General features: G+C 52.7%; 3 protein-coding genes across 3 annotated transcripts; 1 reads left to right on the plus strand and 2 right to left on the minus strand.

Moving 5' to 3' along the window:
* Positions 1 to 363: 363 nt before the first annotated feature.
* LOC137149966 (phospholipase A2 inhibitor and Ly6/PLAUR domain-containing protein-like) lies at positions 364 to 2,548 on the minus strand. The gene is made up of 5 exons (XM_067543619.1): positions 2,500 to 2,548; positions 1,641 to 1,757; positions 894 to 1,046; positions 661 to 804; positions 364 to 443 (listed from the first exon to the last, which is right to left on the minus strand). The coding sequence occupies exons 1-5, from the start codon at positions 2,546 to 2,548 to the stop codon at positions 364 to 366; spliced, it is 543 nt and encodes a 180-aa protein (XP_067399720.1).
* A 3,571-nt stretch (positions 2,549 to 6,119) lies between these two features.
* Positions 6,120 to 12,752, minus strand: LOC137149972 (phospholipase A2 inhibitor and Ly6/PLAUR domain-containing protein-like). The gene is made up of 6 exons (XM_067543625.1): positions 12,726 to 12,752; positions 10,839 to 10,974; positions 7,264 to 7,380; positions 6,760 to 6,912; positions 6,493 to 6,636; positions 6,120 to 6,271 (listed from the first exon to the last, which is right to left on the minus strand). The coding sequence occupies exons 1-6, from the start codon at positions 12,750 to 12,752 to the stop codon at positions 6,120 to 6,122; spliced, it is 729 nt and encodes a 242-aa protein (XP_067399726.1).
* Positions 12,753 to 16,983: 4,231 nt separating this feature from the next.
* LOC137149974 (phospholipase A2 inhibitor and Ly6/PLAUR domain-containing protein-like) lies at positions 16,984 to 21,395 on the plus strand. The gene is made up of 5 exons (XM_067543626.1): positions 16,984 to 17,032; positions 20,068 to 20,184; positions 20,537 to 20,689; positions 20,875 to 20,988; positions 21,235 to 21,395. The coding sequence occupies exons 1-5, from the start codon at positions 16,984 to 16,986 to the stop codon at positions 21,393 to 21,395; spliced, it is 594 nt and encodes a 197-aa protein (XP_067399727.1).
* Positions 21,396 to 25,859: the final 4,464 nt, after the last annotated feature.

The following is a 25,859-nucleotide window of genomic DNA, read 5'->3' on the forward strand; positions in this document are numbered from 1 at the left end:
TTATGTGTTGGATCCTCTGCCACTGCTTTGGAAAGATTCAGTGTGGATGCTTTGCAGGTCCTTTCTTATGGACTAAACATCGCTGGGCAGTCTGAACAGCCTGTGACCAGGCCGCTGTGTTTGGCCAGCGTATTGGGAGACATGCTGACTCTTTACTTAGACAGTCTGTGTCTCTGGTTCAGAGGGAAAAGTGGGTAGGTGGATACAGAGCAGGACAGCTGTGCAGCTCATCTCTCGGGAATACAGGGGGTGGCCGGTAAACTGGTTGTGGTACTGGTCCCAGTAAGATCCCCTTACTGGTTGTGGTACTGGTCCCAGTAAGGCCGCTGTACTGGTCCCGGTAAGGTCCCCTTACTGCTTGTGCTACTGGTCCCAGTAAGGCTGCAGTAATGGTCCCAGTAAGTTCTCCTTACTGGTTGTGGTACTGGTCCTGGTGAAGTTACCTGGACAGGGAGAGAGAGAGAGACGTGATCGGGAGCTCCCTCATCTGCCCCCAGCTCCCATGATGCTTCTCACACACTCCGCTCGTAGCAGGACTGCACCCTGCTCCAGGAGGGGAAGGGGTCTAGTGGTTAGCACAGGGTGGCTGGGAGCCTGGTCTCCTGGGTTCTAGCTGGCTGAGGCTCTGCTCCAGACCCCACCCCGATCTGGAGAAATTACCCGCTGTTAATGTCCCGGCGACATCAGCACAATGGTCCTCAGCACCGGTGCAGGCTAAGATCTCCATGGCCTTGCAGCGATCCGCCCCCGGGACGTAACACGCCGGGCACTGCCGGCCGTTGGGGACGTGGCTCACGGATGGCACTGAGAACAACAACCAGACATGCAGCCAGCCGGGGGTGGCCCAGCTCTTGGGAAGAGTGTGGGGTGTAGTGGTGAGAGCAGACACACACCTGGGATGGCCCCGGCATTGTAGCCGTCGGTGTCACAGCAGGAGACCTTCAGGCGCATGGTGAAATTGCGCGGGAAGGTCACCGTGAAGGAGCCAGGCTCACAGCTCTTGGTTTCCAGGCACAGCTTAGCCGTGTAGATGAAGTAGCTTTCTCCTAGAGGAGGGAACCAGAGAATCACCGCTTAGCTCCCCAATGCCCCCCCCCAGCTACTCTGTCCACCCGCTCAGTATCCATCCACCCCCATCTAAGCTCATCTCCCGCCCCCCCCAAGAGAATCCTCTCTTCTAGCTGATCCAGTTCCCCCGTCCACCCACTCCCATTCCCCATCTAATCCCAGCCCCCAGCTGTGACAATGTCTGTCTACACTAAGCAGCCCCAGCTCCAGGAGGGGAGGGGTGTCTACAAGTTCGAGCGGGTGCTCTGGGAGCCAGGTGTGACCAAGTCTGCCCTCGGGTTTCCGCACACCAGTGCAGCCACGTCCTGACTCTGGCTGGGCCAGGGCAGGGGTCCTGGCTAGTACTGCTGGGGATGGCCCATCCGCCCTCCAGGGGTCTCTGAAATGATCACACACCTGGGTCCCATCACCAAAATACATGAGTAACACAGGGGGAAACTGAGGCGCGCACACAGCACTCAGAGAAAACCCCCAAGAATATCTCCACTTCATCACCCCAGGACTCCTCGGTTCAATCCTGGCTCAGGGGGGACAATGTCATCGCCACTTAGTAGGAATCTTGTTTCACTCACCCAGGTTAAACGCTGCCACGCTGGTGACGCAGTCGCCTTCCAAGGGGGCGCAGGGCTGTAGGGGGCCGGAGCACGATTCCTCTTTGGACTCACACACCTTGCAGAGCAGAGCGCTCCCTGGAGGAAGGAAACATCCCTTTTCAGTGCAAATCCTGTACCCACTAGTCACCTCTCCTCCTGCGGAGCCAGGCACAGAACCCAGGAGTCCTAACTCCCAGCCTGCCTGGCTCCCCACTCGGAGCTGCGGAAAGAAACCACTCCCAGGAGTCTTCACTTGCAGTCGTTTCAATTCTACCCCACCAGACCCCACTCCCCTCCCCTCCCAAAGCCAGGTGCAGAACCCAGGAGTCCTGGCTTCTACTGCCCCCGCCGCCAGTTCTAACCCAGTAGACTCCACAGCCCGCTTTCAAAGCCTGGGAGGAATCTCAGCGCTGGGGGGCCCAGGGAACATTTCCAGGCAGGATTACAGGGGAGGAGGCTGGAAACGGATTTCCTGACACCTGAAAATTTTCCATGCTGTCCAAACCTTTGCTGCTCCTCGTTGGGACGACCCCGAGATCCGCCAAAGTTGGAGGAGGAGGAAGAAGGACAGACTGATGCCGACCCCAACCCCGTCACCCCAGTGTGACCCATGGCTGGCAGGTCAGGGCCCTCGTGAGGGATGTGGAGCCCCAGGGTCAGATCCCTGCTCTCCCCGATTCAGACGGGGGACGTGGCTCCGCGTTTTCCTCTCTCTGGTTTTAGCCAAAAATTCCATCCTAACCCGAGACTCTGTCATCGAAAGTGGCCCGTTGCCTGTGTGAATTCCCGCCCCTTCCAGCGCCCGGATCCCTGTACCTGGGGACAGACGGGGACTGACCTGTGGCCAGGAGAGCGGGCAGCAGGCAGAGCGACAGGGGTGCCCACATGGTGGCTGGGTGTTTTCTGCAGTGAAGAAAGCAGTGAGGAAGCTGCCGGCTGTGGGTATGTCACGGAGGTTGGCAAATACCTGCCCCAGGGAATCAGCTGGAGCTGTCCCATGACATCCTGGAGGAGCCGGAGATAGAATCATAGAAGACAAGAGCTGGAAGGGACCCCGGGAGGATCTAGTTCTACCGCCTGCTCAAAGCAGGACCAACGCCAACTAAGCCATCCCAGCCAGACCTTTGTCCAGCAGGGCCTTATAACTGCTAAGGATGGAGAGTCCTCCACCTCCCTAGGTAACCCAGTCCAGTGCTTCCCCACCCGCCTAGTGAAAAACTTTTTCCTAATATCCAACCTAGACCTCCCCCACTGCAACTTGAGACCATTGCTCCTTGTTCTGTCTGTCACGCTGGCTGGATTGGGGGGGGGGAGGGGGCATTTATTATATTATTTAACATCAATAGGTCAAAATCATAGTGATTCACGTGAGATATGCCAGGCCAGGTACTGTTAGAAAGGCTGTAATGTGCTAAGTAAGATGATGATGTTTATGTTCATGTGTTATGTGTGTGATGGAAGTTATGGATGTGGTTGATATTATCAGTATTTCAAACTGGGCTGTCTGGGTAACGCCTCAGACAGGCTGGCGGCAGGACAATAGCCTGTTTAATGGCCCATTAAGACATTCCCAGGTGCAAGAGGCCCAAGAGGAGAAGCCAGGGATACACCTGATGAGTCACCAGGACTTGGTCATGTGACTCTGGACTCCATTTTGGTTCCTGTAAAATTCCACAAGCAGCATGGCCAGGGCCAGAGGCTATCTAAGGCAAAAGCCTTGGAATCCATTTTGTCTTCAATCCTGATCAGCTTCAGCCACCAATCTACCTCTGGATCAAGTCATCTGCAACGGAGGCTGTGCAACAAAGGACTGAGACTCATCCAGGTACTGGGTGTGCACCAGAGGATCTGTACAAACCTGCAACTCCACAGTTCTTCTAGAAACCTGATGTATAAGGACTTTCAAATCAATTGTATGTATGTGATTTGCTTTGATCCTTTAACATTTCTCTTATAATTTCTTTCTTTCTTTTTACAATAAACTTTTAGTTTTAGTTGCTAAAGGATTGGCTGGCAGCGTGGGATTGTGGGTAAGATCCAAACTTATATTGCTCTGGTGCTGTGGCTGACCCTTTGGGGTCAGAGGAAACCTTTTTAGTAAAGAGCAGAGAGTTAAATAACTGGTCTCTTTACTGGACCTAGTGGCCGATTGGGAGCCAGAGGCTGAAATGAAATAAAGGGGGATGTGTGTATTTGTATACAGGCTTCTTGATAACCGGTGTGGGGAATCAGAAGCACAGTTTGCGGCTGGTTGGGAAGTCTGACTTCAGTGTCACCCACCAGTGCTGGGAGAATCTGCTCTCCGTTTACAGCCTGCCCTGACCTTGGCATTTTCAGGTGGCTGCCCTAGGCATGGAAGGGTTACACTGTTATTTACCACCAGTGAGAACAGCCTATCTCCACCCTCCCTGCAACCCCCCTTCAGATAATTGAAGGCTGTTTCTAGGTCGTCTCCCCCATTCTCTAAGGGGCCCACACTTTCCATAACCTTCTTCTTATTGCTAACATACCTGTAGAAACGCTTCTTGTTCCCCTTCACGTCCCTGGTTAGATGCAACTCCAGCTGTGCTTCGGCCTTCCTGATTTCACTCCTGCGTGCTCGAGCAGTATTTTTATACTCCTCCCTAGTCATCTGTCCAAGCTCCCACTTCTTGGAAGCTTCTTTTTTGTGTTTAAGTTCACCGAAGACTTCTTCCTTAAGCCAAGCTGGTCGCCTGCCATATTTGCTATTTTATCTGAACATCGGGATAGTTTGTTCCTATCCCCTCAATAATGTTTCTTTAAAATGCAGCCAGCTCTCCTGGACTCCTTTCCCCCTCAGATTAGCCTCCCAGGGGATCCTGGCTATCAGCTCCCTGAGAGAGTCAAAGTCCGCTTTTCTGAAGTCCAGGGTCCGTATCCTGCTGTTCTCCTTTCTTCCTTTTGCCAGGATCCTGAACTCGACCATCTGATGGTCACAGCTGCCCAGGTTACCACCCACTTCTACAACCCCTACCAAATCTTCCCCCTTTGTGAGCAGCAGGTCAAGAGGAGCACGGCCCCTCGTTGGTCCCTCCAGCACTTGCCCCAGGAAGTTGTCCCCAACACTCTCCAAAACCTCCCTGGATTGTCTGTGCTCTGTTTTGTTGCTCTCCCAGCAGATGTCAGGGTGATTGAAGTCCCCCATGGGAACCAGGGCCTGTGATCTGAAACCTTCATTTAGTTGTCTGAAGAAAGCCTCGTCTACCTCATCTTCCTCGTCCGCTGGTGCATACCAGACGCCCACCACGACTTCACCCTTGTTGCTCTGGCCTCTAAACTCAGCCCACAGACTCTCAACAGGCTTTTCTCCAGTTTCATACCGGAGCTGTGAGCAGTCGTGTTTCTCTGTTACATACGGTGCAACTCCTCCACCTTTTCTTCCTGCCTGATGGGAGATTTCACAGGCCTGGGTGGTGGAAAATCAACCCAGAGGGACATTTCTCCTCTCCAGCGTGTTCCCTCCCGCCTGGACGGCCGTGCGAGCGTGGCCCCTCCTGCCTACAGACCTCTGTCCCCAGGGGCAGCTCAGCTACCCTTTCCCTCAGCCACCTGGGCCTGGCCTTGGGGGAGAAGGTCAAGGCAGGACATGTGGGTTCTATTCCTGACTTTGAGAGGGGCGTGGGTAATGGGGGGTGTGGTGGCTGGGTGTCAGGACTCCTGGATTCTTTTCCTGCCAGTGTCTCTTATGCACAGAAAAGAGGCGACATTTCCCCCTCCAGAGGCTTTATTCAGCCAGTGGAAAAAGGAATCTGCAACCTCCCCCCCCCCCCCCCCCGTTAGAAATAACCAAACAGGTTGTCCCGGGGGCGGAGTGGGGAGATGGAACCCTTTATTGCCTGCTCGTTCCACCTCGACGCCGCGAGTGAGCAACGAGGGGTTACTTTACAATTCTCTTATCCATAACGGTCTGTAAAAGTACACATTGCAAGCAATACCCCATAGACCCTTATTTAGTTAAACTAACACCTATAAAATGAATATTAACAACTACATGATGAATACAATTATACCCGCCCCTGTTTGTTGTTTACAGGATTATCGCACAGAGCGCAGGCACATCACCTTAAAACCTATACATTTTACGCTAACATTCTTTGAAGTAAAGGCATGCCGGGGGGAGAAGGAAGATAATGCTTTCTTCCCACCAAGGCCTTGCACAGAAATAGCAATAGGTATTTTATTAACCTCGTCCCCTGCGCAGATGGCCAGGAAGGGAGGAAAAGAAGAGAGAGAACAGACTCCAACTAGAATTCACATCAATTAACAGAAACAAGGTTTGCCCGTGCCATGACCCCGTTCCTTGTAACTTAGGCCTGATCATTTGTCCAACTTTTCACTCTTTACTCTCCTACACCCCCCTGGAGGGGCAGCAGCAGGAAATTCACTGCCCGCCCCCCCCCCGGGGAGCAGGAGAAGGGGAGGATGCCAGGCTCTGGCTCACAGCTCCCCTCTGGACGAGGGTGCTGGGTAGCACTGGGCCCAGGTCAGTACCTCCTCCACACCATGTGCATACTTCTTCACCCCCAAAGCCAGGATGCAGGAGCCAGGGGAGCCGCATCCAGCCGCAGCCTTCGTCAGTGTGATGTCACCTGGACAGGAAGAGAGAGATGTGACCGGGGAATCCCACATCTGCCCCCAGCTCCCATGATGCTTCTTGCACACTCCCATGTGAGCAGGATTACGCCCGGCTCTGGGCAGGGAGTGGAGTCTAGTGGGTTGGAGCAGGAGGTCTGGGGGCCAGGACGATTGGGTTCTACCTCACTGAGGCTCTGACTGCGCCCCATATCGCACCCCGACCTGGGGGAATTACCCATTGTTAATGTCCCAGTGACCTCGACACAATGATCCTCGGCGCCGGTGCAGGGTAAGGGCTTCATGTCCTCGCAGCGATCCGCTCCCTCGGCGTAGCATGATGGGCACTGCCGGCCGTTGGGGACGAGGTTCACGGCTGGCACTGAGAACAACAAGCAGAGACATGCAGTCAGCTGGGGGTGGGGAGCCAGGGGGAGTGGGGTCTAGTAGTTAGAGTGGGAGGATGGCATGTGGGAGCTGGGGTCTAGTTGTGTCGCAGACACACCTGGAATGGTCCCAGCATTGCAGCCGTCGGTGGCACAGCAGGAGAAGTTCACCCGCACGGTGATATTGGGCGCAAAGGTTATGGTGAAAGGGCCGGGATCACAGTTCTCAGGCTCCAGGCACGACTTAGCCGTGTAGATGTAGGGGTTTGCCCCTGTGGGAGGGAAACAGAGAATCACCTCTGAGATCCACAGTGTCCCCTCCCCTAGCTGCTCCATCCAACCCGCTCGGTATCCATCCACCCATCCAGCCCATCCCCACCCCCAAGAGAACCCTCTCTTCTAGCCAGTCCAGTCCCCCAGACACCCACTCCCATTCCCCATCTCATCCCACCACCATCTGATGATATCTTTCCAAACTGAGCAGATCTGTCTCTATAAGGGACGGGTGTCTACCAGGTTAGAGCAGAAGGGGTGGGGGCCTGGGAGCCACGTCTCCTGGGTTCTATCCTTGGCGTGGGGACGACAATGCCATCTATACTTGGTAGGAATCTAGTTTCACTCACCGAGATTGAACTCTGCCACGCCCATTACACAAGTCCCTTCCGAGGGGCTGCAGGGCTGCAGGGGGCCGGAGCACGATTTCCCTTTGGACTCACACACTTCGCAGAGCAGAGCGCTCCCTGGAGGAAGGAAAAATTCCTACTCAGTGCAGAGTAATGTTAGCTCAGCCACGATGGAGTTCAGATGTAGGGAGAATTTAAATGCACGAAGGGAACATTGTGTGTCCAGGTGTGAGATTTTGCTCCCATTACAGTATGTTCTAAGTTTGTTAGTAAGAGCAGAGGAGGGACCCGTGCCCAGGAGGGGCTCGACAGCTGAGGAGCTGTAAACGGAGGATTTACAATACAAAACCCATGGCCCAAGACTCGCACGGGAGGGGCTGAGCAAGCTGGTGACTCAGCAGGGCCCACCTGGACGTGCCAGGACTCACGTGACGTGTCTACTGGCCCCGTGGTCAGAAGAGATCAAATCAGGATCAGAGGCTGCCGGCCGTGTCCTTTCCCCTCCCCATCCGCCCTGAAAGCAGCAGGATTCACACTGGAGCACTCCGGCCGTGTCTGCACTGCAGGGTGCTGGCGACACAAGTGACGGCGCCGTTCAGCCAGCGCGGGGAGTAAACCCGCTGTCGCACGTCCACACTGTGCGCCTCGTGCCAGTGGAGTCATTCACACGGGCAGCTCTTGCACCCACACAGGCAGCAGTGCCCTGTGGGTAGCTGAGCCACTGTCCAGCTGCAGGCAGGCTGCTTCGGGAAGGGTTGGTGAGGCCCCATGGGGTGGGCGCAGCGTCACAGGATGAAGGTTTCTAAGTTCCGGGGCTTCATGCGAGATTGACAGCAGCCATCCCACAGCCCGTCGTAGGGGAGCAGGATTGAACCCCCAGTTCTCCCACAGCCTTGTCTCCCCACAGTCCCAGGACAATGATCCCCCCCACCCCCCGCAGTCCAGGCAGGAGCCCCTTTGCTGACACGAGCCACGAGCGCAGCTGGGCAGTGACTGTGTGAGCTCCAGGCTGAGCAATTTCAAACCTTCCCGGGGCTTTGACAGGGGACTCGGGTGCCTGCCTGGGCAGCTGGATGCAGGGCAGCCGAGTTAAGAGCAGTGAGCAGAGCGGTCAGCGTGGGACCGTGATATAGCGCTGGGAGCCCAGTTATGGCACCTGGCGCCCACACTGACACTTTGTTGCTCTGAATTTCGTGCACAAAGTTCTGCACCTTGCGTTGAGGCGGTTTTAGTTTGTCACCACAGCAGGGACGTTTTGTCGGAGGAGAGCACGGTGCCGTGTCCGGCACAGCTACTTGGTCGCCAAATGCTGACTTTTGTTGACAAAACTCTGCAGTCCGGATAAGCCCCTCGAGACTGGACCCAGCCCCTGAGAGAAGCCTGGACACTGAGACTGGAACATCCCAGGGGGATGAGAAAACTGCCTAATGTAGAGACAGGCATGTGCCGGAGGTTTAAGGTTCAGATTGCATGTTTCTCTTTCTGGATGAAAGCTTGAAAAAAACTAAGTGCACCAATTAGTTCTTTCTTTCTTCAATTAAAACTGTCTGCTCCCCCAGGGGACAGCCTATGCCTTGCACCCCCTTCACACTCCATCCGGGGATGTCCCATACAGTGCCTGGCTAGTGACAAGCAAGTTTCTCTTTATTTCCTTTAATAAACCTGTCTCCTATGCCTGCCCCTTATACGTGCATAAATTCCACAGTGGGTTTCACTGAAGTGTTTGCAAAATCGCTGCTCAGTTAAAAAAGTTGGCGTGTCTTCTCCCCACACTCGGGAGGGCGAACGGGGTAACACATCTACAACTCAGACACTTGACCAGGGCAGGACAGGGCAACTTGGGGTGCACGCACAGAGCTGGCTCAGACCAGCTGGTGCCTTTCTGGGTGAGATTTGGGAGTGGCTCTGAGAGCAGTCGTGCCATCTAGCTTGGGCGTGGGGCACCACCTGCCGTTGTGCTGAGAGATCACAGCACACGGAGGGGTCACTGCTTGTCACTAGCCAGGCACTGTGCGGGACATCCCCGGATGGAGTGTGAAGGGGGTGCAAGGTACCCCAGTGCCAGGCTGTCCCCTGGGGGGACCCGTCATAAACAGACAGTTTTAATTGAAGAAAGAAAGAACTAATTGGTGCACTTAGTTTTTTTCAAGCTTTCATCCAGAAACATCACTTCAACCTCAGCTCCCCTGTGACGGAGTTTCCCAGGAACCGTTTTCTAGAACCACTCGGGATGAAGCCAGTCAGGACCCTTGTGCTTCAGAGTCTGGCCCTCGGGGCCCCATACACAAGTGCAGCCGCCTCCTGATGCTGGCCTCCGAGGATCCAGCACCCCTGCTCCACCAGAACCCCCTTGTATGAGACCATGGGGAGCTCTTCCACACCCCAAAGGGACCATGCACCCGTCCTGCAGTCAGGAGCGATTCACAGGCAGCGTGGGCGTCAGAAGGGTTATTAGCTCTCAGGATCACGGTGTGGGAAGACTTTGCTAGCAGCTTACTTAGGAGTTACAGCAGCGACCACCCAAGGAGCCTCATCCTTCGGCTCTGCTTGAACCCTCCACGTGGCATTGGCTCTTCCCTCCGAGCAGCCCCTCAGAGCCATCCCCTCGCCCCTCCCCAGTCCTTCATCTCCTTCCTGGGCAAGGTGGCAACGCCTCTTGGTCTCCACTTGCCACAACCTGTTTCAACTGGGTGGGCCAGGGCAGCAGTCATGGCTAGATCTGTGTACGTGTGGCTGGGGAAGGTCCATCTGCCCTCTAGTGATCTCTGCAATGATCACACACCCTTGTCCCATCACCGAAATACATGCGTAACACATGGGGAAACTGAGGCACAAACACAGTATTCAGAGTAAACATTAAGAATTTCTCCACTTCATCACCCCTCCACACACACACCATGGCCCTAAGTGAGAGGAAACCAATATCCCCATCTAATAAATAGGTGTACTTTGATGTCAGCATTTGGGGGGGCAGCTCCAATCAGGCCATCGGGGCTGTGCATGGGGGGACATATCCCAGCCCAGCCTGGGGCTTGCAGTTTGGGGGGCAACGCCCTCCTGCCTCCTCCAAATGACACCATGAGACTGAGGCAGAAAGACGACATCGCAGATTCAGAGTCAGAACGAAAAACACAGCCAAGCAACTCCCATTTATTCGACCCCCCTCCTCCTCTAAAGCCAAGGACAGAACCAGGAATCCTGGCTGCCAGTCTCCCCTGTTCTGTCCTCAGAGCTGGAGATAGAACCCAGGAGTCCTGCTTTGCGGCCATTTCTGCTCCTACCCACCAGAGCCCACTCCCCTCCCAAAATCAGGCATAGAACCCAGGAGTCCTGGCTTCCAGCCCCACACTCTAGTCCACTACACCCCACGCCCCACCCAGAGTTGGAGATACAAGCCAGGAGTCCTGGCTTTCAGACCTCTCCTCACTTTGAAAGCCTGGGAGAGAACCCAGGAGTTCTGGCAGAAATTCTCTCCTGACCCAAGAATCCATCATGAAAGGGGACCCACACCCTGGCTGAATTGTCACCCCATCCAGTGCCCAGCTCCCTGTGCCCGGGGACGGACAGGGACTCACCTGTGGCCAGGAGAGCGGACAGCAGGCAGAGGAGCAGGGGTGCCCACATGGTGCCTGGTGTTTGCTGCACTGAACAGTTCGGCAGAGCAGCGAGGAAGTAGCCGGCGATATCTATGGCAGGGAGGTTGTCAAATACCTGCCCGGAGATGGGCGATTTCAATCAAAGAGGTAAGCAAGGTCTGAGTGGCCCTCCCCTATTCAGCCAGCTGAGAGGGGGGCCCTTTATTTGCATGGGCTCTGTATTGCATGAGTACAATCAGGTGCTCAGCATGCGTGTACTGTGTCTGCAGAAGCACACCTAGGGGCTGAGCATGATGGGAAATGCTCAGTCTGGCTGGTGTTGGGTTACAAATCACTTTAAAGGTGCCTGCAGGGGTAATGAAATGTTGTCTTCCTGCGGTATGAACAAATAGCAGCAGAGCTGTGCTTAGACTGGTCTGAGGAAAGAGTCACCCTTAGGTAAAGAGAACTGAAGAAAGGTGGCGTACGGCTGGTAGAGGCGGGTAAGAGCAAACAGGGAGGGTGAGGGTCTTGATTTGGAGGCTGGGCAAGGTTGGGTGAAGGGCTGCTCCCACCATTAAGGGGTAGAATTAGTGGCTCTGTCTGGAGTGGTTTTGTTTTGTTATGGAGCAAGGACTTTTGGTTGCATCCATTTATCCAGCAAGAGCCCCAGGACTTGGAGCAAGACCAGTGCTCCTGTGTGGGCAGGGGCGTCTCCCATGGGCTGAGAGCTGAGATCACTGGCAGCTGAGTCTCACTATAAGTGACAGTGGAGAGAGCCCCCAGGCAGTGAGAGCAGTAGAAGAGAGCAGTCAATCCCGTGGTGGGTCGGCGACAGGAGCCAGCCGAGGGGACTGGCTGAGCCCCACAACCAAGAGATGGACAGTGCAGCTATGATGGGCAGTGGGGCAAGGGAAAGCAAGAAGGGAGAGGCAAAAGACACGCCCCACATACTCCGGAGTGAGTTCAGCTCAGTGTGTTCTTAAATTCTCTTTGCACTCTTCCCAAACCAGTGCTGTGTTCCTTCCTTCCTTTTATTACAAGGTTTACTTTCTAGGCTCACACTCTGTTCTTGCCGGAGGGGAAGTATGGCCTTTTGGGGCTGCCCAGGGAACAGTGGGTGGTTTCCCAGATGGGGGTCAGAGGACTGAGCCGCAGGGCAAGATTGCTGGTGTGGAGGGCGATTATGCCTTGTGGGGCGGGATTTCTCGGAGGAGAGCTGAGCACCATTCACCTCTGTTTTCCCTGCTCTTTAAAGACGGAGACTAGAGAGCTGAGTTGGATCCAGGCTGGAATTGCTGATAACCAGATGAGAAGCCCCTGCCCCGGACTGGGGTGGGTGTCAGCACTGCAGGGTCAGAGCCTGCCTGGCCTGCCTGACCTCACAGCGAGGTCTGCCACAAGACCCTGAGATCACTGAGCGCTTGGGTACATGGGGGTCTGAACCCACATCAATGCTCCTCTGGCCCAGGAAAGCGACAGGGAGCAGGGTGAGGCAGAGGGGAGGGGAGGGTGTGTTAAAGAAACAGGTGTTGTCAGGCTTTTACTCAGCAAGGTGGGAAACTGGGGCAGAGGATGCTGTCTGCACTGGGGGGACCATTTATAATATTATTTAACATCGATGTTGCAAAATTACAATAATTCGTATGGGATTTGCCATGTCAGGTACCATTAGAAATGGTACAAGTTGCTCAACATGATGTGTAGGTATCATCTTGCTACTGTAAGTTATAGTTCTGTGTGATATCCCTGTATTTCAACTTGTGCTGTGTTTCTGGGCGACACCCCAGACAGGATGGCAGCAGCAATGAACCAGCTCATTGGCCCATGAAGGAAACTCACAGGTACAATGAGCCCAAAGAGAAAAGCCAGGGCTAAACCAGTTACCTGAGTCACCAGGACATGTAAGAACATGCCCGGACTCTCTCTGAGGGTTTTCCATGCCATAGGCTGAGGGCTTGTGTTTGGAACAAGCCACATCACGATCCAAGCAGAGAGTCTAAAAGGCAGCTGCACCAGCACATCCATATTGTCTTCAGTCTTCATTCCTGCTTCTTACCTCTGGAACAACTCATCTGGAACTGAAACTGTGAAAGAAGGGACTGAGAGACATCCAGGTACTGGGTGTCCACCAGAGGGACTGAACCAGCCTGCAAACTCCACAATTCTACTGAAAACCTGATACATTGGACTTTCAAATGATTTGTATGTAATCTGATCGTGTTAGTCATTTAACATCTTTCACCTCGACTGTTTCTTTCCTTTTACAATCAACCTTTAGTTCAGTTACTAAAGGATTGGCTGGCAGCGTGGTATTCTGGGTAAAATCCAAACTCGTGTTGATCTAACAATCTGTCTGGCACTTTGGGGATCAGGAGAACATTTCAGTAAAGAGCATAAAGTTGTAATAACTTCTCTCTTTACTGGACCTTGTGGCTGACTGGAAGCCGGAGACTGAGATGCAGTAAAGGGGACTGTGTAATTTTTTGTTTCAGCTTCTTGATGACGAGTGCAGGGATCAGAAGCCCTGTCTGTGACGGGTAGATGAATCTAACTGCAGTGTCAGCCACCGGTTTGGAAGAATCTGGTTTGCAGCCTGTAGGAGGGTAAAGAGTTCAAAGCTGGACAAATGATCAGGCCTAAATTACAGGGAATGGGGTCAAGGCACGGGCAAACCTAGTTTCTGTTAATTGGTGTTAATTTTAGTTAGAGTCTGTTCTCTCAATTCTTCTCCTCCCTTCCTGGCCATCTGCGCAGGGGATGAGTCTATTGCTATTTCTGTGCAAGGCCTTGGTGGGAAGAAAGCGTTATCTTCCTTCTCGCCCTGGCATGCCTTTACTTCAAAGAATGTTAGTGTAGAATGTATAGGTTTTAAGGTGATGTGCCTGCCCTCTGTGCAATAATCCTGTAAACAACAAACAGGGGCGGGTATAATTGTATTCATCATGTAGTTGTTAATATTCATTTTATAGGTGTCAATGTAACCAAATAAGGGTCTATGGGGAGTTACTGGAAATGTGTACATTTACAGACTGGTATGGATAAAAGAAACGTGAGGCTGTCAGGCTCACTGGGCTGGCTCACAGTCGCTCGGGTTTCGGGTTCCAGCGTGTCGAACAAAGACTGAGCCAAAGGGCTATCTGCAGAACTACCGTTGGTGTAGCGCTTTCTACACAGGGGTCCGAGGCCTTAGGAGCCAAAACAAATTCCAAAGGCCTCATGGGAATGGTGAAGGCGTCCATGTTCTCCTCTCGGCGTTTTTCCACGAGCTGTGAACCACGTGGTATCGAAAATGAGATGCTTTAAAGGCCCCGAGACTTACGGGGGCATTGCCGCCACCTGCCCAAACGTTGAGCCCCAGAGATTCCACCCCATCCCCGATTGGTGCACCTTTCCCTGCTGGGATGTCTTAAGCCCGCTCCAATTGGTGGAGGGTGGCGCTCTGCTCCTCCCCGTGCCCTTTCTGAGCCAATCCTGCTCTCGGCGTGAGACACCCGCCGACTGGTGGAGGGGTCGCACCACCTGCTTCCAGTCAAGTGGCCATCTGGGGTCCAATCCTGCTCTCGGGGCAGTCTCGCAGGGGCAAAACTCTCTCCTATTGGTGGAGAGCAGGCGGGAGGCGTTCTCGGAGGGTCTCACCACCCGCTGCTGGTCAGGTGCCCATCTTGACCCGGAAGTCATAACTCAGGGCGGGACCAGATGTCAGGTGACTGGCTGGGCGGGGCTTTCAGTGACAGCGGTGGGGCTTAAGGGTCACAGGTGGGGCTTAGGGGTCGAGGGAGCGGAACCTCCCGGGGCAGGGGTGGAAGTCAAGTGATCGGATGGGGCGGGACTTCCAGTAACAGGTGGGTGGGGATAACATTTGATTGATGGTAGGCACCTTATGCTACTGGCATCAAAACAGGAGGTGCTGTCACAGGTTATGCTTCAAGTAAACTGCACAGAAACACCACAGAACCCACAAAAAGGGCTAGAAATAACAAAGATGAGCTAAACGAACCGTCTGGAAAGGATGTGGATATGTCATTAATATGCACGGACCTGCCAGCCTATAGAATAAGTGTACCCTAATAATTTGGGGGTGAAGAATCCAAGTTTGGACTTAGAAGGAGGACTCCATTGGTCAGGGTATAAGAAGGGGCAAATCACGTTCCTTGGGGTGATCGTCAGCTACTCCTTCTTGAGACTTTTTTTAGGTAGTGTGTTAAGATTTCCTCGTTTATATTTAGTATTATTTGTAGTGTTAGTCATAGCCTTATAGTTCTTAGCGCTCGAGCATTGCCTAGCTCTCCACCCCTCTTCTCTTTTTTCCCTTTTTGGGACCAGGACCACAGGCGATGCCCATAAGCTGCCGGACTATTTTTATCACCCCAGGTGTAACATATTTTGCACCTCTACCTTAATTTGCTCCTGTACCTTCCCAGTGCCCTGGTGGCTCTGCTGGGAGGGGGTTGAGGCCCATTTCTGACGATCTTATGGCTCAGCAGCGGTGTTTTTCCTGGCTTATTGGAAAACACTTCTTTGTATTCCTGAAGCACCGACACCACTTTGTCCCTCTCATTTGGGGTTAAACCACTGAAGATGTTAATATCTTCTAGGGTGGAGTCACTCTGGTATTTTGCCAACAGGTCAATGAGACCAGATGCCACAGTTTCCCCTTCTGCACAGCAGATCATGTTTCCCATGGCCTCCCTGCTATGATAATGCTTAAGTCTATTTACATGTACCAACTGGGGAACAGCGTGGTCCTGAGGTTTCTTCATGGAGTATGTGTCCTCAGAAACCACCTCTGTCACCTCATAAGGCCCATCCTATGTGTTTTGCATTTTACATTTCCTCATAGAGTTCAAAACCAGGACCAGGTCCCCTTTTCCAAAAGAGCTTTTACAAGTTTTTTTTTATCATCCCACACATTTTCTTTTGCCGGACTGTCTTTGAGGTTTCCCTGAACCACATCCCTCTTATCTTCCAACTCCTTCCTGAATTTCTGTACATATTCAGTCACCGGCGCTTCCCTGATTTCCGTGCCTCCCTCCCAGGAGTCTCTCATGAGATCTAGGGGCCCCCTCGCCTTCCTCGCATAGAGAAGATCAAATGGGGAAAATCCTGTTGACTCCTGAGGCACGTCTCTGCACGCAAACAAGAGGAATGGCAATAATTCATCGCCGTTCATCCTGTCTTGCTTGCATACATCCCTAGCATAGATATTAGGGTCCCATTAAATCTCTCTACCAACCCGCTGGCTTCTGGGTGACATGCGGCGGTCTTCAATTGCTTCAGCCCACATAATGTCCACAGCTCGTGAATAGCCGTGACATAAAGCTTGACCCAAGGTGAGACAGAACATCCTTGGGAAAATCCACCCTACTTAAAAGAGTGAAGAGGGCTCTTGATGTGGTTTCTGCCTCAATATTAGACACAGCCATTGCCTGAGTGATTTTAGCTCTCAGTATACAAACCCCCGTACCCCACCCCTGCTGACACAGGTGCACTGTCCCTGCTTCTAGTCTGGACGCCCAGTTAAAGAAACGGATGCAGCTGCAGACAGAAGAGAAACGCCGCACTCCATTAGAAAACTAAAAGAACCTAAACAGAGACACTTTACCTTTCAAAAGTGGGAGAACACAGTCAACCCATGAGTGACAGCAAATCACCAGCCAGCCTGCCCAACCCACTCCACACTTGCTCTTGCTTTGCTCTACCAGCCGTACTCCACTTTTCTTCAGTTCTCTTTAGATGAGAGTGACTCTTTCCTCAGACCAGGCTAAGCACAGCTCTGCTGCTGTTTGTTCATACCGCAGGAGGACAACATTTCATTACCCCTGCAGGTACCTCTAAAGTGATTTGTAACCCAACACCAGCCAGACTGAGCATTTCCCATCATGCTCAGCCCCTAGCTGTGCTTCTGCAGACACAGTGCATGCATGCTGAGCACCTAGTTGTACTCATGCAATACAGAGCCCATGCAAATAAAGGGCCCCCCTCTCAGCTGGCTGAATAGGGGAGGGCCAATCAGACCTTGCTTACATCTTTGATTGAAATCGCCCATCTCCGGGCAGATATTTGACAACCTCCCTGCCATATATATCGCCAGCTGCTTCCTCGCTGCTCTGCAGACCGTTCACTGCAGCAAACACCAGGCACCATGTGGGCACCCCTGCCCCTCTGCCTGCTGTCCGCTCTCCTGGCCACAGGTGAGTCCCCGTCCGTCCCTGGGCACAGGGTGCTGGGTACTGGATGGGAAGGGAATTCAGCCAGGGAATGGTCCCCTTTCGATGATGGATTCTTGGGCCAGGATGGAATTTCTGCAAGAACTCCTGGGTTCTCTCCCAGGATTTCAAAACGAGTTGGGGGATCTAATGGGTGAGAGCAGGGGTCTGGCTTTTATCTCCAGATCTGGGAGGAGAATGGGGTGTAGTGGACTAGAGTGGGGGGGGGAGGGCTTTGAGCCAGAATCCAGGACTCCTGGATTCAATGCCTGATTTTGAGAAGGGAGTGGGGTGTGGTGGGTGATAGTAGAAATGGACACAAATCACTACTCCAGGTTTCTATCCCCAACTCTGAGCAGGGAGCAGGGGAGATTGGCAACCAGGATTCCTGCTTCTGTCTTTGGCTCTGGAGGAGGAGGGGGTCGATCGGGTGGGGATTGTTTGACTGTGTTTTTCGTTCTGACTCTGAATCTGACAGTTCGTCTTTGTGCCTCAGTTTCATCCGTGTCCTATGGAGGAGGCGGGGGACGTTGTGTCCCCAAACTGTGAGCCTCAGGCAGGATTGGGATATGTCCCCCCAAGCACAACCCCGATGGCCTGACTGGAGCTGCCCCCTCAAATACTGACATTAAACTACGCCTATGCTCAGTTCCCCTCTTTATAACATGGGGATATTGATTTCCTCTCACTTAGGGCCATGGTGGGGTGGCGCTGTGATGTAACTCATAAGTAAGCTGCTAGCAAAGTCTTCCCACGCCGTGATCCTGAGAGCTAATAACCCTTCTGATGCCCACGCTGCCTGTGAATCGCTCCTGACTGCAAGACGGGTGCATGGTCCCTTAGGGGTGTAGAAGAGCTCCCCATGATCTCATACAAGGGGGGATTCTGGTGGAGCAGGGGTGCTGGATCCTCCAAGGTTAGAGTCAGGAGGCAGCTGCACTGGTGTATGGGGCCCCGAGGGCCAGACTTCGAAGCACAAGAGTCCTGACTGGCTTCATCCGGAGTGGTTCTAGAAAACGGTTCCTGGGAAACTCGGTCACAGGGGAGCTGAGGTTGAAGTGATGTTTCTGGATGAAAGCTCTGAAAAAAACTAAGTGCACCAATTAGTTTTCTTTCTTTCTTCAATTAAAAAACGTCTGTTTGTGGCAGCATGACGGAAGGTGGAGCCCCACACCCAGCTAGATGTCACGACTGCTCTCAGAGCCACTCCCAAATCTCACCCAGAAAGGCACCAGCTGGTCTGAGCCAGCTCTGTGCGTGCACCCCGAAGTTGCCCTGTACTGACCTGGTCAGGAGTCTGAGCTGTAGGTGTGTTACCCCGTTCGCCCTCCCTGAGTGTGGGGAGAAGACACGCCAACTTTTGTTGACTGAGCAGAGATTTTTCCAAACACTTCAGTGAAACACACTGCTTTAATTAAGAATATCAAACAGGTTTATTAACTACAGAAAGGTGGACATTCCATGCATATAAGGGGCAGGCATAGGAGAGCAGAGATAGGTACCAAAGGAAATAAAGAGAAACACGCAATCTAGACCTTAAACCTCCAGCACTCGGCTTTATCTACATTAGGCAGTTTTCTCATCCCCCTGGGATGTTCCAGTCTCAGTGTCCAGGCTTCTCTCAAGGGCTGGGTCCAGTCTCGAGAGGCTCATCCAGACTATAGAGTTTTGTAGACAAACATTAGCGATCAAGTAGCTGTGCCGGACACGGCACCGTGCTCTCCTCCAACAAAACGTCCCTGCTGTGGTGACAAACTAAAACCGCCTCAACACGAGATGCAGAACTTTGTGCGGCAAATTCAGAGCAACAAAGCGTCAGTGTGGGCGCCGGGTGCCATAACTGGGCTCCAAGCGCTATAACACGGTCCCACACTGACTGCTCAGCTCACTGCTCTGAACTCGGTTGCCCTGCATCCAGCTGCCCAGGCAGGCGCCCCAAGTCCCCTGTCAAAGCCCCGGGAAGGTTTGAAATTGCTCAGCCTGGAGCTCACACAGTCACTGCCCAGCTGTGCTCATGGCTCGTGTCAGCAAAGGGGCTCCTGCCTGGACTGCGGGGGGTGGGGGGGATCATTGTCCGGGGCTGTGTGGAGACGAGGCTGTGGGAGAACTGGGGGGAATCAATACTGCTGTCTTATGACGGCGGCTGTCAATCTCGCAGGACGCCCTGGAACATCGGGACTCAGAAACCTTCATCCTGTGACACTGCGCCCACCCCGTGGGGCCTCACCAACCCTTCCCAAAGCAGCCTGCAGCTGGACAGTGGCTCAGCTACCCACAGTGCACTTCTGCCTGTGTTGGTGCAAGAGCTGCCCATGTGAATGACTCCACTGGCACGAGCTGCATAGTGTGGACGTGCGACAGTGGGTTTACTCCCTGTGCTGGCTGAACGGCCCCGTCACTTGTGTCGCCAGCACCCTGCAGTGCAGACACGGCCGGAGTGCTCCAGTGTGAATCCTGCTGCTTTCAGGGCAGACGGGGAGGGGAAAGGACATGGCCAGCAGCCTCTGTTCCTGATTTGATCTCTTCAGACCATGGGGCCAGTAGACACGTCACGTGAGTCCTGGCACGTCCAGGTGGGCCCTGCTGAGTCACCAGCTTGCTCAGTCCCTCCCGTGCGAGTCTTGGGCCATGGGCGTTGTATTGTAAATCTTCCGTTTGCAGCTCCTCAGATGCCGAGCCCCTCCTGGGCAGGGCTCCCTCCTCTGCTCTTACTAACAAACTTAGAACATACTGTAATGGGAGCAAAATCTCACACCTGGACACACAGCAGCGAGATGCCTATTGTGACAGCAGTCTGGCCGTTAGCAGGTTACGACTGTTCATTGGATATCACACGTGCCCTGTTCAATATGTCTGGTTACAGCCGTAGGGAGCGATCAATGTGTGGTTCATAGTCTGTGGTTCAGGGCACAGGGTGTCACAATGTTCCCTTCGTGCATTTAAACTCTCCCAACATCTGAACTCCATTGTGGCTGGGCTAACGTTACTCTGCACTGAGTAGGAATTTTTCCTTCCTCCAGGGAGCGCTCTGCTCTGCGAGGTGTGTGATTCCGAAGGGAAATCGTGCTCCGGCCCCCTGCAGCTCTGCGCCCCCTCGGAAGGGACCTGCGTCAGCTTCGTTGCAGCATTTAACGTGGGTGAGTGAAACAAGACTTCTACTAAGTGAAAATTCCATTGTGCTCCCTGAATCAAGAACAGAAGCCAGGAGTCCTGGCTCCCATCCTCCCGGTGCTCTACCTTTGTACATTCCCCTCCCCTGCTGGAGCTGGGGCTGGTTAGTTTAGACAGATACTGTCACAGCTGGGGCTGGGGTTAGATGGGGGAAGGGAAGTGGGTGGATGGAGGCGCTGGATCAGCTAGAAGAGAGGGTTCTATCGGGGGTGAGAGATGAGATTAGATGGGGTGGATGGATACTGAAGGGGTTGGATGAAGCAGCGGGCGGGGACACGCCTGGGATCTCAGAGGTGATTCTCTTTTTCCCTCCCACAGGGACGAACTCCTTCACCTACATGGCTAAGTCGTGCCTGGAACCTGTGAACTGTAGGACCATCAACTTCACGTTGACCTTTGGGAAGAACATCACCAGACGGGTGAACAGGACCTGCTGTGACACGGATGGCTGCAACTCCGGGTCCATCCGAGGTATGTGTCTGCTGCAAACTAAGAATCCCCCAGGTCACACATTGAGAGAACCCAGGAGTCCTGTCTGCCAGCCCTTCCCAGATATAACCACTAGACCCCACTCCCCTCCCAAAGCTGGGATGAAGCCCAGCATGAGGTGACTCCACAGCCCCGGCTGACAGTGTGTGTCTGGTTGTTGTTCTCAGTGCCAGCCGTGAGCCTCGTCCCCAACGGTTGGCAGTGTCCGTCGTGCTACGTTGAGGGGGCGTATCGCTGCAAGAACATGAAGCCCCTACTCTGCACTGGCGCCGAGAATCAATGTATTGATGTTGCCGGGACATTAATAATGGGTAATTCCTCCAGGTTGGGTGGGGTCTGGGGCATAGTCCGAGTCTGAGTGAGTTAGAACCAGGTGTCCTGGTTCCCAGCCCCCGTGCTCAGACCCACTATACCCCACTCACCGCCCAGAGCTGGGCGCAGTCCTGCTCAGAGGGAAGTGTGCGCGGAACATCCTCGGGGAGACAGATGGCTATGGGAGCCCTGATCATGTGACTCTCCCTGTCCAGGTAACATTACCCTGCCAAAGGCTTCGGCTGGATGCAGTTTCCACGGCTCTAACGTTCTGAGTCCAGGGGTGAAGAAGTACGCGCAGTTCGTGGTCAATGTCGTGACCCGGGTCAAAGTGAACCCACCTACCAGGGCTGGTGGAGACAACAAGAAGCCCTGAGCCATGTCCTGGCATCCTCCCCATCTCCTCCCTGCCAGAGGGGTGCAGTACGCTGTCTCCCCGGTGGACACCAGCTGCTGCTTCTCTTTCTGTGTGGGGATTGCGGTTTCCTTCTTGCATTGGCTGAATAAAGCATGTGGTGTGGTGAAGGTCCGGACTCTTCTGTTCACAAGACATACTGGCAGGGAGAGAACCCATGAGTCCTGACACCCAGCCTCCCTCGCTCGAACCACTGGACACCACGTCCCTCCCTACCTAGACCAGACAGCAAATGTGAAATTGAGATGGGGTGGGGGTAATAGGTGCCTAGATCAGAAAAAGCACCAAATATCAGGACTGCCCCTATAAAATCAGGAGATCTGGTCACCCTAAACCCAATAGACCCGTCTCTCCTCCCAGATCTGGGGGTAGAACCCAGGTGTCCTGCTTCTACCTCCTCCCCCAAGGCCAGGCCTAGGTGGCTGACAGAAAGGGTAGCTGAGCTGCCCCTGGGGACAGAGGCCTGTAGGCAGGAGAGGCCACACTCGCCCGGCCGTCCAGGCGGGAGGGAACACGCTGGAGGGGAGAAATGTCCTTCCGGGTTGATTTTCCACCACCCAGGCCTGTGAAATCTCCCATCCGGCAGGGAGAAAAGGTGGAGGAGTTGCACTGTATGTAACAGAGAAACACGACTGCTCACAGCTCCGGTATGAAACTGGAGAAAAGCCTGTTGAAGGTCTGTGGGCTGAGTTTAGAGGCCAGAGCAACAAGGGTGAAGTTGTGGTGGGCGTCTGGTATGGACCAGCGGACGAGGAAGATGAGGTAGACGAGGCTTTCTTCAGACAACTAAATGAAGGTTTCAGATCACAGGCCCTGGTTCCCATGGGGGACTTCAATCACCCTGACATCTGCTGGGAGAGCAACACAGCAGAGCACAGACAATCCAGGGAGGTTTTGGAGAGTGTTGGGGACAACTTCCTGGGGCAAGTGCTGGAGGGACCAACGAGGGGCCGTGCTCCTCTTGACCTGCTGCTCACAAAGGGGGAAGATTTGGTAGGGGTTGTAGAAGTGGGTGGTAACCTGGGCAGTTGTGACCATGAGATAGTCGAGTTCAGGATCCTGGCAAAAGGAAGAAAGGAGAACAGCAGGATACGGACCCTGGACTTCAGAAAAGCGGACTTTGACTCTCTCAGGGAGCTGATGGGCAGGATCCTCTGGGAGGCAAATCTGAGGGGAAAGGAGTCCAGGAGAGCTGGCTCTACTTGAAAGAAACCTTTTTGAGGGGATAGGAACAAACTATCCTGATCTGCAGACAGAATAGCAAATATGGCAGGCGACCAGCTTGGCTTAAGGAAGAAGTCTTTGTTGAAGCTAAACACAAAAAAGAAGCTTCCAAGAAGTGGGAGCTTGGACAGATGACTAGGGAGGAGTATAAAAATACTGCTCAAGCACGCAGGAGTGAAATCAGGAAGGCCGAACACAGCTGGAGTTGCAGCTAGCCAGGGACGTGAAGGGGAACAAGAAGCGTTTCTACAGGTATGTTAGCAACAAGAAGAAGGTTATGGAAAGTGTGGGCCCCTTGCAGAATGGGGGAGATGACATTTTCATGGCCTTCAACTATCTGAAGGGAGGTCAAGTCAGGATGGAGCTAGGCTGTTCGCAGTGGTGGCAGAACAATGGTTTCAAGTGGCAGTTGGAGTGTGTGACGTTCTCCCCTGCAATCTGATTGGTGTGTAGCTGTGTCACTCTGATTCCTCACTCCTGTGCCTTGACTTACGCTGCTTTGCTGTGTCAACCACCCACTTCTTCGTCAGCTCACGCTCAGCCTTCTGTGAGTAATCGGTCCCTGGCCTAGTGAAGGAGCTCTCCTGCCAGCTGCTTCTGGGATTGATCCAAAGCAAACACCCACAGCTCCAGAGGCAATCCTGGGAACTGCCGTTTTACAGAGTTCAGTGCTGTACACTGCACAATGCAAGCTCATTACATTTGTCCATCAGTTTATCAAAGACATTGATATGCACCGGCTTTGTCACTGTAAGACAAGTATCTGCACACACTCAACCCACAGGCCCAGCCTTAGATAAAAGAAATACATAAGTTTATTGATTACAGCCAGATTTTAAATGATTATAAGCCAGAAAAATATGAATCAAGGTTTGATCACAATGAATTAAAAGACAAGAAGCATCCTAAACGAAACTCAACTCTTGAATAGCCCGATAGTCTCAATTCATGCTCAGAACAGGCTGGCTGACTCCTTTTCAATCATCCCCCGTCCCTCCCCACCCCATGGACACTCTGTCAGTGGCTCGCTGTTGCTTCATAAATTGATTCCATGGAAGAGCTCCACAGACAAACATGCCTCTGTCTTTAACATGTTCTCTCATCACCCCCTGGGGTCGGGTGATCGGCCATGTCCGGAAATGGGCATGATTTCCTCCACATGAGTAAAATGAGCATCGCCTGATCAGGTGCTCAGGCCAGTCGATTCTTCTTGTATGCATGCCTTCGCAAGATGTGAACCCTCACTTTTCTTTGTGTGTCCCTGTATCTATTCTAGCCATGGGAGACACACATTTGGGGAATATGAAATACCAGAGGTTCATAACTATGTATATGTGACATTGCGGGAAACATGCTACCATAACAATAGTGTTCACTGTGTCATGAGCATTCGAAAAACACCTTCCATGTCACACTTTGCCTTAGAGAGTACACATTTACACTATAAGGGTGAACATGAATGACACACAAATCACACCATGCAGCTGTACATGTGGTATAGCATGTCACAGGGACGTCTAAGTCGATTATTAGGAAAATATTTTTCCATAGGAGGGTGGGAAAGCACTGGGATGGATTACCAAGGGAGGTGGTGGAATCTTAATCCTTAGGTCTTTAAGGCCCATCTTAATAAAACCCTGGCTGGGATGAATTAGTCGGGCTTTGTCCTGCTTTGAGCAGGGGGTTGGACTAGATATCTCCTGAGGTCCCTTCCAACCCTAAACTTCTACGATTCTACAATATGGAAAAAGCTGAAGTACTCAATGTTTTCTTTGCCTCTGTCTTGAAAGACAAGGTTAGCTTCCAGACTACTGCACTGGGCAGCACAGAATGGGAAGGAGGTGAACATCCCTCAGTGCTGAAAGAACAGGTTCCGGACTATTTAGAGAAGCTGGACATGCACAAGTCCATGGGCCGGATGCAGTGCATCCCAGGGTGCTGAGGTCATTGGCTGATGTGATTGCAGAGCCATTGGGCATTACCTCTGAAAGCTCGTGGTGATCGGGGGAAGTCCCGGACAATTGGAATAATCAATAACATTTCTCCAATAACGATCTGAATGCAAGAAATTATTGTCAAGCTGGCTGGATTGGGGCGAGGCATTCATTACGTTATTTGACACCAATATGTCAAAATCATAGTAATCCATGTGAGATATGCCAGGCCAGGTGCTGTTAGAAAGGCTGTAATGTGCTAAGTAAGATGATGATGTTTATGTTCATGTGTTATGTGTGTAATGGAAGTTATGGATGTGTTTGATATGTCCGTATTTCAAATTGTGCTGTGTCTGGGTTACACCCCATACAGGATGGCTGTAGAAAAATAGCCTGTTTAATGGCCCATTAAGAGATCCACAGGTGCAAGGGGCCCAGGGGGAGAAGCCAGAGATATACCTAATGAGTCACCAGGACTTACTCATGTGACATTGAACTCCATTTTGGTTCCTGTAAAATTCCACAAGCACCATGGCAAAGGTCAAAGGACATAAAAGGCAGCTGCCCGGGATCCATTTTATCTTCAGTCACTAGTTTGTCTTTCAGTCATCACCTACCTCTGGATCAACCCATCTACTGAAGCTGTGAAACAAAGGACTGAGACCCAGCCAGGTACTGGGTGTGCACCAGAGGGACTGTACCAGCCTGCAACTCCACAATTCTTCTAGAAAACTGATGTATCTGGACTTTCAATCATGTGTATGTGTCTGATTGCTTTAGTCATTTCACATCTCTTATAGTTTATTTCTTGCCTTTTATAATAAACTTTTAGTTTTAGTTACTAAAGGATTGGCAGGCAGCGTGGTATGTTGGGTAAGATCCAAACTTATATTGCTCTGGTGCTGTGGCTGACCCTTTGGGGTCAGGAGAAACCTTTCTGGTACAGAGCAGAGCGTTAAATAACTGGTCTCTGTACTGGACCCAGTGGCTGATTGGGAGCCAATGATTGAAATGCAGTAAAGGGGCTGTGTGTATTTGTATTTTGACTTCTTGGTAACCAGTCTGGGAATCAGCAGCGCTGTTTGTGGCTGGTTGGGAAGTCTGACTTCAGTGTCACCCACCAGTGCTGGGAGAATCTGCTCTCCATTCACAGCCTGCCCTGACCTTGGCATTTTCAGGTGGCTGCCCTGGGCACGGACGGGTCACAATTATAAACTGCAAAAATAATGTTTAATATAAACTCCATAAAATGTAAATGCAAACAAAA

The sequence above is a fragment of the Emydura macquarii genome, unplaced genomic scaffold (assembly GCF_026122565.2).
Source record: "Emydura macquarii macquarii isolate MOO-44397 ecotype Brisbane River unplaced genomic scaffold, CSIRO-AGI_Emac_v2 contig_931, whole genome shotgun sequence".
Taxonomy (NCBI): Eukaryota; Metazoa; Chordata; order Testudines; family Chelidae; genus Emydura; species Emydura macquarii.